The sequence below is a fragment of the Oreochromis aureus genome, linkage group 23, assembly GCF_013358895.1.
Source record: "Oreochromis aureus strain Israel breed Guangdong linkage group 23, ZZ_aureus, whole genome shotgun sequence".
Taxonomy (NCBI): domain Eukaryota; kingdom Metazoa; phylum Chordata; class Actinopteri; order Cichliformes; family Cichlidae; genus Oreochromis; species Oreochromis aureus.
The window spans coordinates 35,091,598-35,103,550 of NC_052963.1; the positions used below are offsets into that span (position 1 = coordinate 35,091,598).

General features: G+C 45.0%; 2 protein-coding genes across 2 annotated transcripts; one reads left to right on the forward strand and one right to left on the reverse strand.

Moving 5' to 3' along the window:
• Positions 1-36: 36 nt before the first annotated feature.
• Positions 37-4,048, reverse strand: rex1bd (required for excision 1-B domain containing). The gene is made up of 5 exons (XM_031726798.2): positions 3,909-4,048; positions 2,991-3,073; positions 2,628-2,832; positions 579-667; positions 37-415 (listed from the first exon to the last, which is right to left on the reverse strand). The coding sequence occupies exons 1-5, from the start codon at positions 3,909-3,911 to the stop codon at positions 343-345; spliced, it is 453 nt and encodes a 150-aa protein (XP_031582658.1). The 5' UTR covers positions 3,912-4,048; the 3' UTR covers positions 37-342.
• Positions 4,049-5,596: 1,548 nt separating this feature from the next.
• Positions 5,597-11,269, forward strand: LOC116310018 (protein FAM78B-like). Its single transcript, XM_031726740.2, has 2 exons — positions 5,597-6,639; positions 8,718-11,269. Exons 1-2 carry the CDS (start codon positions 6,374-6,376, stop codon positions 9,238-9,240), a joined length of 789 nt encoding a protein of 262 aa, XP_031582600.1. The 5' UTR covers positions 5,597-6,373; the 3' UTR covers positions 9,241-11,269.
• Positions 11,270-11,953: the final 684 nt, after the last annotated feature.

An 11,953-nucleotide genomic window follows, 5' to 3' on the forward strand; every position in this document is an offset into this window, starting at 1 on the left:
ATGTAAAGTGTACTGGTTATTAGTTAACAGCAAAACTTGTCTTGTAAAGTGTCTTTATTTAAAAATACAATCCAAACAAAGAGAGCGTCTCCAAACCGATCACACCTTCTGAATATTTTATATACACATTTCATTACGGCGCCAGCAGAGTTCTTTCTTTGAGCCCTGAAGTAACACAAACGCATGCCTGCAGACAAACACTCACGCAGGATGGATGTTAAAGGCCCTCCGGGAGGAATAAGACTGCAGCGGCGAGCAGGGTGGAGCCGGGTGGAGGGGGAGGGGATCGATAAGTGCAGCTCATAGTGTCCGAGACGGAGGCTACCTCCTGGGAGCGAGCTGTCAGTCGCACTCCTCTGAGTCATACTTGAAGTCCTGCATGATCTCACTCAGAGCCTCTTTGTTCTGGATGATCCTGGGCGAGGAAGCAACACACACACACACTTTTATTTGTGCTGGTTTGATATGGAACAGTTACAAAGATTATCGGATCAATTAGAAGAAGAAATGAGCCTCTCAGCAGCGAGCTGATGGGAAGCGAGCACAGTAAACTGAGGGGCTGTAATGGCAGCTCTTACTTATGCTTGATCTCCTGAATCTGTTCTTGACAGCTCTGGTCTTCCGGCTGATCCTGGGCCTGCTGCTTGGCCAGCTGCAGCTTAGCCGTCTGTTGAGAGGGCACATCAGATAAGATTTATGCAAACCACTCATCAGCAGAGGATGGAGGAAAGGCGGATGATTAACCCGGAGATAATGGGAGCTTTATAACATTACTGGAAGAAAGGGAGCTGAATTATAGAGGAATGTAAACCTTTATACAAAAGAACAAAGCAGCATCTCTGAACACCAGATGTACCGAAGTCTGTGAGAATGTGGGAAGCACTGAGGTGGTCAAACTGTCCAACACTCTGTAATACTGCCCGTGACTAAGGGCATAATTTTCCCTGTAATTAAAAGGAACTTCAATGTTTCATATTTCAAATGACAGTAAAATTATATTTATCCACAAATACATGCAGGTAGGCACACTAGAATAAGGAAACACAGATCTATAGTGTTTAAATCATTTTAATAGTGCATGACTTCAGGTATTTTACAGGAAAGGAGACAAATTATTCTGCAAATGATTTTAAGTATGGTGTCATTCAAAATTAACTTGGCCTTTTCTCCTTCGTTATAGGTCACATTATGGTATTTATTTTGCTGTAAGCTGGTAAGAAAGCACAGTTCTTATGATTTATAGTGGTATAATAAAACGATCATTTAATAAGCAAACATCCAGCCTAGACATCAACATTTTTAATAATAATAAAGGTTTAAAAAAGGTCAAGAGGCTCATTACTGTGGCTCAAACTGGTGGAGGTGAAGCTTCGCGATCAGCTACAGCAGGCTGCATCTGCACAGCTGTCAATCAAAGCGGCCACGCCCCTAACTTAAATCACCATGGTAACATTATTATGGAGGGGTTCTTGTGCTGGGCATTTTATCCCGGGATGAAGGATGTGATACTAAAGCTTACCTGCTGGTCACTTTGAATGACTGGTGGAGGCTAATGGATGGCAGCTCACTGCTGGATTTCATCCCAGCAAATTAGGCTTGTGTTTGTGGTGCTGTGCCTTTTTTTGAAGCACTTTAACTCCTAGCAGATGATACTGTTTACTTTTAATACAATTTTAATACAAAGTAAGTCAAAAAAGTGTGTCCTCCAGTTTTGACGGTGATGGAAATATGCATCCACAGGCCGACTGCTGGCACCACCGTGTGGTGACCATCTCCACGTCTTCACAGCAAGTCTTGAGAAACACCAGTGACCTGATCATGCCTCCTTTTCAAATCAACTCTTAGCATAGAGAGTGTATATGTGTGTGAGAGGTGGACAGGGGAAAAAAATGATGATAAATCAACCTCAAAAGATCCAGGTCTCAAATATGAAATCTCAAATATATCCCTCCAGAAGCTTTTCTCACAGCTTTACTCCATCGGTGATGTAAACTGGAAGATTTATAACAAACTGCTGCCCTACAAATGATTTCTGACACTCAACATGATGGTGGGGAAATCTGCTTTCTGCTGAAGAACGATTAGGAAATTATTTTCATTTAAAGCAAAAACTCTGCCTCCTTGTGGTGAATCAGTAGAATTGCATCCAGTTTTGGAAAAAGTTCTGAAACATTATCTATCAGGTACGGTTTAACACCACATTATTAAACAACACAAATTCCTCTTTGACAACTGCTCAACTTTTCTGGCCAGTCATTTATAATCTTCTTTAATCTATATATTTATAGTTTTAAATCGTTTTAGATGTTCTGAACGAGTGCGAACACTGTGTGTGTCTTTGTGTTCACAGCAGGTACTATAAGGCATGCTGTCGGGGGCTTGCTAAAGTAAAATACATATTTATGTTTAACAAATGGTCAAAAGTGAGTGGAAAGTGCTGCTTATGACAAGAAAAATAACACAGCCTTGTTGCCTTTACTGTGATCGTCTTTACTGGCATCCATAATTTCTTTCCAAAGGCCCATTCAGGAAAACCCTCTGCACAACACAGACATATATTATATTTTAGACTCCGCTCGACTTTGCCTCGGTCTAAAAAGTGACCCATGCAGAAAGTGTTTACATACCAGTTCAAGTTTCTCCTTCTCTTTGTTCTGCAATTTCTCAATGTGCTCGGAGAGGTCTGGTCTGTCAAACTCGTCGTGCAGCCTGCCCTTGATCTCCAGCACTTCCTTAGAGATGCCGCAGAAAGCCTGCGTTATCTCATGGACCAGCTGCCTGTAGTGGTCGAAGTCATAATGGGGCCCTGTCCTCAAGTAGGCCTCGTGTCCCCTGGAAAACATTCAGCAGCCATCACAAAAACAACAGAGGGGGAAAAAAACCCCGCAGCAAGTCATTTAATACAGATTCCTCTTGTTTGTGTACATGATGTGATCACTGGAGACAGGACTGTGTGTGTTTAACAGCATTATCACAAGATTCAAACGTACTCTTCAAAGAGCCGGTAGGTTTCGACCCGCTCGGACTGAAGATGATAAAATCTCTGGATCAGGGCTTTAAAGTCTGAAGGCACCTGGAGAAACGAGACAGGTCACCAAAATGAAAATATATTAAAACATCAGGTTGCGGGAGACTCACTGGATGTATTTTTAATCACACTGAAGTCAGACTGGATTACAAATCTGAAGCTACAGTTTCTCATTGCAACATTTCAGGTGACCCAGAATCCTTCCTTAGTTATGCAGCAATAGGTGTAGCCTGCTGGGGGATTCCCATGATCAACTGAGTGTTTCTTCTTCACTTACTGTGTATTTATACACATCTTTGCATTGAATCATTAGTTATTTTTAATCTCTGGCTCTCTTCTATAACTTGTCTTCTGTCCTGTCCGGTCACGGCAGATTGCCGCCCCTTCCTGAGCCTGGTTCTGCCGGAGGTTTCTTCCTGTTAAAAGGGGTTCTTCCCTTCCCCCTGTCACCAAGTGCTTGCTCATAGGGGGTCAACTCATTCGCGTCATTCAACACGCATTCGTGTAACTAACATATTTAAATCATGACCACTCAACATGGTTCAACAAAAGTTTAGTTTTTCTCACAAAGACCGATGGAAAGCTTGAATTTTAACTAATATCTTGGCTGTTTTAAATACTTAGAAATATGTCACATGAAAAAAAAGATCAAGATTACTGACCCAGTTTTGAATCAAGTCATGTTGCTGTTTTTTTTCTGTTAATGGTTTCTACCGGAGCGAACTAAACAGAGAAAGTCCTGTTTCATTGTCTGACTCAGACAGCAGCGTGAATGCTTCAGCATCACTAGCTGACTTACCATTAGCTTGGTTAGCTTAGCACATGTGTTAGCTTTAGAGTTGGGCTTTTGCGAAGTTAAACTGTGAAATAAGAAACTCACCATGGCTGTAACACACCCGGGATGACTCTCCACTTTTTATAATGGCACCATGTTTACAGTTTGTAAGCCCAACACGCCGCTTTCCTCCTGTATGTGAATCAGCAACCTGACCCGGAAATGAAGAAGATGTGGTTGTAAATGGTTGGTTTTCAAAATAAAAGCATTTAAACGCGTCGGTTTTAAAGCGACGTTTAAATAAGTTGCACAAAAAAGAGACTTTATTTATTTATTTTTATTAAACCCCTCCTCAGATAAAAGTGAAGATGCACATAAAGCAGGAGGTCAAGTACGCACCAAAAAGAAAACGAACAAAAGAAATAAATAGATAAAACAACTAATTACACGTCCAAATGCAAATACAATTTCTTTACAAAATTTAGCAAGTTCGCACTGTACTGTAATTTCGTTGGAATTATAGAACTTACCATCTTATAAACATTTGGTTTCAACCTGATATATACAGTGAAAAAGTAATTGCCCCTTTCTGAATTAACTGTGATTAACTACGTTTTTGGAAAGCTAAGTTTAATCTGTTAAGGTCAGAGGTCATGATTCAACAATAAGAAAGAGACTGGGCAAAAATGGCCTCCAATACCAGTTAAATGTTTGATGTCAGTTACTACTGACATCAATGGTGGCACAAACAGTTATTACCTGAAGCTGGCAATGACTTCACACAGGGCAGGTAGGTTTGGATAACTTTTTTCCTTAATAAATGAAATTCTTTTTATTTTATTTGATCTGAAATTTGTAAACTAATAAATCAAGAAGGGGCAAATACTTTTTTCACAGCACTGCACATAAATCAGAATCTGCATCTTGTTTAAGCTGTTTTCAGAAGCCATCATCCTGCATTCAGCCATCTTTATCAACTTAAATTGACCCACTTCTCCATCTACAGCACAATTTGCAGCATTTTATATTCACAAGTAGCTTCTTTATCTCTAATAAATTATGTATATTTTTGTGGCACCACATCTGAGATTCTTATGACTAGTTGTTTATTAATAAATGGAAATGTCCCATGTATGCTTTATTATTATAAACAGAAAAATCTGTAATGTTAAAAGACGTAAAGCAAAAGGATGAACAACGTATTCTCTGTGTGTGTGTGTGTGTGTGTGTGTGTGTGTGTGTGTGTGTGTGTGTGTGTGTGTGTAGATACTTATATGTAAAGTAGTAGTGTAATTTCTGGGTAGCTGTAAGGTGAGCAAGGCCAGTAAAACACTTATGACGGCTCAGAAACCTCCGCCTGCCGGGGTGGAGGTAGGGGGAGGCTGCAGACGCCGGAGCACCGTGAGGTGATGTCGTTTTACCAAGACTGTGGCAGTTTTATTTTGAAAAGCTTGATGTTCTCAAACCAATTAAACGACCCTTCCTGTTAAAGGTGCTGTTCTTCGGAACAAATCCCCGGGAAGATGCTTTGCCAGCGCCACGCGTGGGCGGAGTCACTCCTAAAAAATTTGAGCAGAGTGGCGCGTGCGTGGACAGTGTCGGCTCCGTGTTTGTGGGGTTTGGTATTTTTGGGGGGAGAGGTCGCAGAGCTGCTCCCGTGCGGTCTCCCTCCGCCGCTCATTGGTCGGCTGAGCATCTTCAGCACCGCGCAGGCTGAACAGCGACGCACAGCCACGCAGCCTTCATCAGCTGAGGACGGCGCGGTGCACGCGGCGCGGTTACTATGACACCGTTTCTCTGATTTTTCTTCTTTTGATCCTTCGGCGCTCTTTCGCTCTGCACTGCGAGGATTTGATGCCCGGGGTCTGGAGGCTTTGATGGGGAATTGCCCTCCGGGTGGAGGCTGGGAGGAGGCTGGTTTCCCCACCGCTGATCCTCGGACTCCCGGCTTGTTCCACCGGGTTTCCCTCCGGTCGAGTGGACAGGCATGACGGATCCTAACGACCTCGCTCAGGTTACCGGCAGCAGCAGCAGCAGCATCTCATGCACGGTTCAGCACCGCCAAACACCGCCGCCCGACCCTCGGGTCCCCCTGCCGGTGTCCCAGCGTCCGCCGGTCCCCCGACGCCTGTTGTGACATGACAGCTCGGGGCAGAAAGGCGAGGATCAAAGGTTACGGGCAGGGACTGCAGCTGGAGCGCGGATGGATCGCATCCTCCGGGAGAAACTGACCGCTGGGGTTTAGAGGAGAGGATGCAATCATCCCTGCATCTAAAATTCACGTGACACTCGATTTATCTGCTCCCTTGTTTCTGCTTTGGCTCCTCCGGAGGTCAGCGCGCAGGGTCAGCCCCAGAGCAGCGGGCAGATGTGCTCGCACATCAGCAGGGCGGGTGTCTGCGTTACCGGGTACCCTCCCGGGCCTGCAGCGTGGTAGCACCCACCTTTGCCTTATAATCTCATCGGATGCACAGCCTCGCGGTGTCGGTGGATTCCCGGCCAGCTGCGCTGTTCCCCGGCCTGTCAGGCTCACTTAGCCGCCGCTGACCGCCACCTCCACCCGCACAGCTATGGGTTGCATCCAGAGCATCGCCTGTAACAAATCACGCATCAAACGAGAGAGCATCGTGGTGTGCGACCTGTCCGCCACCATAGACCACTGCCCCACGGTCATCGAGGAGAGCTCGCCCATAGTGCTTCGGTATAAGACGCCCTATTTCAAAGCGTCTGCGCGGATTGTGATGCCTCCAGTCCCGCGCAACGAGACCTGGGTGGTGGGCTGGATCCAGGCGTGCACCCATATGGAATTTTACAACACCTACGGAGACGTCGGCATGTGAGTTCACACCTCTGTCACCTGAGTCCCAGTTACACGCGCGTGACAGGATTTCAGATGCAGGAAAACGGGAGCGCGTGCGTGACGGCGCACCTCCGTGCACTCTAATAACTATAATAACGCGTTCGTGCCCGAGCTGCACGCGCTCGGGGAGCATTTGTGCACGCAGCAGGTTAACGGAGCTCGTCAGCCTCCTTCATTCAAACGCCCACCGACAGATTCTGTTCCTGTGACTCTGGCACCTAAATAGAAAAGCTGCTATTAGAGGAGCTAAACAACAGTTGCTGCTCTCACACTCAAATTGTGCCCACGGAGACATGTCCTCCCCCACACACCCCACCTCACACACACACAAACGCGTTATGTCTGGAGGGCATATGCGAGGGGGTGTTTAATCCTGCTGGGTGCAGGGGTGTGGGTGTTGGATGCACGGGTGAGAGGATGGGGTTTAGGTTGTCATCGGATTGGTCACATGGCATGGTAAATAGATGGTAGGGGGCCTCCAGATGACAAAGCTGTTGAGTACAACAAAGGGATGATGATGATAATCCACTGGCACACTGAACCATCACAGCTTTTCTTTCTTTCTTTCTTTCTTTAGACAATTTGGCCCAACAAAGAGAAACTTCCTGTAATAAAATAGATTTTAAAAAGCAAAACAGCTTAATGAAATACAGTATCACAAAACTAAAAGCTTGGTATGGTAGAAATGTAAAAATATATATATATAAAAGAATCCACAGCCAATCAAAAAACAAGCAAAACAAAAACAACAAATATCTCCAAATACAGTCAAAAAAAGCAAATTGGGTGGTTGTTATATTTACAAAAGTCTAACTTGTAATTTGAACAAAATTATTTCATGTTTCTATGGTGAACATAATTAAATTACGTAGGATCTGCATGAAATTCAACAACTTAATTTGTTCTTGTTCAGATGACCTGATACAATCTAATAAGAGTGGTTAGTTGCCTGGACTCATGAAATTCACAAGATGACACAAGATTTCAAACCACAGGAAAATCACTGGAGTTGTAAGAGGCAAACAACCATACACACACCACGTGTGTGTTATTGCTATTTATTGTGGTTTAACCTGTCGAAGATTTTTAAAAAACGTAAAGGAAAATTCTGCATCAAGCCTTCCAATCATGACTTTCCTACTTTTGTCAAGTCTGGATTGGCGGCGCGGTGGTTAGCACTGTTGTCTCACAGCAAGAAGGTCAAATCCACAATCCAGTTAGTTTGCCGTGGGTTCTCTCTAAGTACTTTGTTTCCTCCCACAGTTAAAAGTCATGCAGTTATTTATGGTGTTATTTTTGTCATAGTTATTGGGGTTAGGTTAATTGGTGAAAATTCTCTCTGTGTTAGCCCTGCAATAGACTGGTAATGTGTCCAGGGTTTCCCCTGCAACCCTGATAAAGATAAGAGGATGGATGGAAGTTGCTATAAATCTGTTAACCGGTCTCTAAACTTTGTTGAACATAATGTAATATCGAGATAAAATGTAGTTTTTAAGTAACCAAGTAGTACTGGGAAAAAAGATATTGAATAGTGTTGGAATAAAGTGAGAAAATTATGAAGGATAAAAATATTCTAAGAGCTGAAAATACTTAATCTAAACATGTTTTAATCACATTTTATCAACACAAACTGCACAGGTGTATTGAATATGAATAACTTGTGCTGATTTAACTTAGATGTTTAAGTTGCTGCCAAAGCAAAACATCTGTGTGCAACCAATGTCCACACTGTTGAATTAAGTAAATCCAACATGTTCATGTTCGCCACATCACCACAACTGGATCTGGTCATGCTGGCATCATTAGCAAACTAATAGACAGTGTTACATGCGTGTTCCTGGAACCTATTAATGGGCAGCTAACAGGGATCAAATGCGTTTGTTGGGGACTACTTTCATCGGTGGATTTGGTGCCATGTTTATACACGTCATACAATGCAACAGTGGCTTAACTTGTGTTTCTAATAAGTCTGAACATCAGTTAAAATCTATGAAACATGTTTTGAATGAATGTTGCAGTTACCCAGAGATCTCTTGGTTCCTGTCTTCCTCCAGGTCCAGCTGGGAGCTGCCTCAGCTCCGTGAAGGCCTGGTCCGGGCCATCAGCGACTCAGATGGCGTGAGCTACCCTTGGTACGGAAACACAACAGAGACAGTCACCATAGTCGGCCCCACGTCCAAGCCGTCACGCTTCATCGTCAGCATGAACGACAATTTTTACCCCAGCGTTACCTGGGCTGTGCCGGTCAGCGAATCTAACACGCCTTTACTGACGAACATTAAAAGAGACCAGAGTTTCACCACCTGGCTGGTGGCACTCAACACCACATCCAGGGAAAAGATCCTGCTCCACACCATCAAGTGGAGGATGAGGGTTGACATCGCAGTGGACCCGTCCCTGCCTCTGGGTTCCAGGGCCAGGTTGGTGGGCCGGGTGCACCAGGACCAGCCGCGGGTGCTGACTCGAATGGAGCCCATTCCTCCTAACGCCATGGGGAGGCCCAACGCCAACGATGCCCAGGTTCTGATGTGGAGGCCGAGGAGAGGCCCTCCGGTTGTTGTCATACCGCCCAAGTAGAACACCACGTGCATCTGATTGGCCGTTTTTGGACATCATATCATATCAGGCCAATTCTGCTAACAGGATAATCAGATGAGACGCAAAAGCAGACAAAAATAATATTTATAAGCAGGCTGAGAATTGCATTATGTGCTGATGGCCTCATCAGAGTTGCAGTGCTTTGAATCTTGAGGGGACAACCGCCTTAATTCCCCACCGCTGCCTTTGACGATCAGAAAGTTTGCTTGCTTCTGGTGCCGTTGGGCCGTGCAGGCGTGCACTCCGGCCCTGCACAACAGAGGGAAGACTCGTCTGAAGTTTGAACATCAGTGCTGGGATGTAACTGATACCTGTGCTGTAGCTACTCAGGCCCTGGAAGAAGTGACGGAGCTTATTTGACAAAGGTTTTCGCGGCCTTAAAGACGGCACACTCGTGGCCTGCTCTGTTCTGTACGCTAAAGTGCTGTGTAAGAGTTTAACCGAGGAAAGTTGTTAGTGTTTGTGTTGCGTTCACGTTCAGCGAGGACGGCGTCGCTGTGGGGTTTCTTCTTCATCATGGACGCAGACAAGTAGAATCTCACCGGGATGACGTGAGCGTGTGGACGCGTGTCTCTGTTTGTGCTTGTGTGCTTTCTATAATGGAGCCCGGGGTCGGGTCCAGGCGTGCTGCTGTGTCACACCAGACTGCCTCACACACTCACACACACACACACACAAGGCCTCGTTTGTAAAGCCGAAACATTGTAGGGTCATTTCTTTTCTTTGTGTTTTAAAGATTGTCACATGCAAACACAGAGCTACCTTGTTTTTGACATATCAGAGGAAAAGCAGAAATAACACTTTGGTTTCAGTCACATACACACAGACATGACTGAAGCCCTGCAGCAGGACTATTTCCCCCTCCTGCAATCACACGTGGCCAGTTCGTCCGAGCTGCAGAGCTTCTCCCTCCCTGCCTTTTTAAAAGCCAGAGATGCCTGTGTTGATGACAGCCTGCTACAGTCAAACACGGTTTTATCATTTGAAGAACGTACTGATACCAAGCTACACTCATGTAAGACTGAGATCACACCAAAACATAGTTTCTTCTGAGTTAACCCTGGCAGCGTGCAGCCCTGCAGTTAGAAGGTAATCTGCTGAAGCACAGCAACGTTTCAGCTGTCGTCAACGTACCTGCTCATCCAGATTTGGGATATCAAACTAACGCTTGTTAAATCTCACTCATCTGAGGGTTACAGGATTTTTTCTTTGTCTTCAAACAGCATTTGAAATATCTAGAAAAAATGTATGACGGTTCATCTTCAGGGTGACGAAAAAAGTTTCGTCCATTCAAAAAGTGTCCATTCAGCAGTGAGCAAAATATCCAAACACGTGACGGTGTGAGAGGAAGTGTTTGCTTCGCAGCGTCTCTGGTGGTCTGTCGTGATGTGTGTGTCAGAAGGTTCGCAGCTGAAAATGAAAGACAGTATGTGCTGTTTCCCTACGAGCTCACAGCTTCAGCGTAGTTCACTGTTAGGCTGTTGTGTTTTGGCTCGTAGCCTTCATCGTGCTCGTAAAACATCACACACGTGGCTGAGATTGTGCGTTTTACATTTTTTCTATTTCACATCTGCATCATTTAATCTGTAATATGTTTTATGATGACCCCGATGAAGGCTGCGAGCCACAAATACACTTGTCTAGCCTTACAGTTACCCTGTATACTGTCGGTGCTGCGGGAGGTTTGATCTCTTCAGGCTTTTTCCTCTCCTCCGTGCACCTTAGAAGGAGGTGAAACAGTGCCCCAAACCAGAAACCTCTACGCTGCTTCTGATGATTTTCCAGGCGGTGCATTTGCTGTAGATCTGCTCATCCGGCCTCAGCGGGACTGAAAAAAAGAAAAAAGGCTTCTGCTGAACTGCTGAGCTGGTCCAGATGAGACAGAGATGAAGAGAGATGGATGATGTAACCACATTATCTTGCCCATGCTGCTCATTACTCTTGGTGCGAACCGAACAAGCCTTCACACACACACACACAGACACACACACCTCATATAGAGCCAGGATCACCAGGAAGGACTGTTCTGCCGGGCGTATCGCGAACCCTAACACACATTAACCGCTGGCGGTGTGGACAAAGAGATAGTTTAACACCCTGATTATTGTAGCCATGACACAGGGGCAGTTTGTGAGCCCACGCCGACAATCACGAGCAGCACTTCCGATGGGACAACTTAGAAGGTGATCGTTATTGGACTGAAACTGTTCAGAGAACTGATGCTTTTATAGTTGTTAACTTTTTTCCCCAACATGCCCCGATTAAAATAACGTGTTAATTAAAAATACATTTTTACTTCACCGTGAGGTTCACACAGTCTGCCGTCAAAGTGCATCCGGGCCTCAAGTGTCTTTTACAGTTAACAGCCGTGCCTGTGGGCTCGGAGCAGAGCGCTGCACGGCCCTTCGTGTGAATCTGACTCGTTATTCCTACTTGTCCTGCCGGTCGACGTTAGATTGTCTGAAAGCGACGGGCTGACGGTGTTTTACAGTGTTTTAATGTGGAGGACGTACAGTCCTTTCTCTCAGACTGTCTGGCTTTTGCATGCAGTGTTTTTAAACTCATTAAAACAAATGCCAAAAATAAAGTGTGAACTTGCTCCTGTTTGTCGCTCCACAGTCCAGGTACAGTGTAATATTCTGACATGGGTATAAGAGGCTACAAGACTTTTCCCCCACGGTACATTCACAGA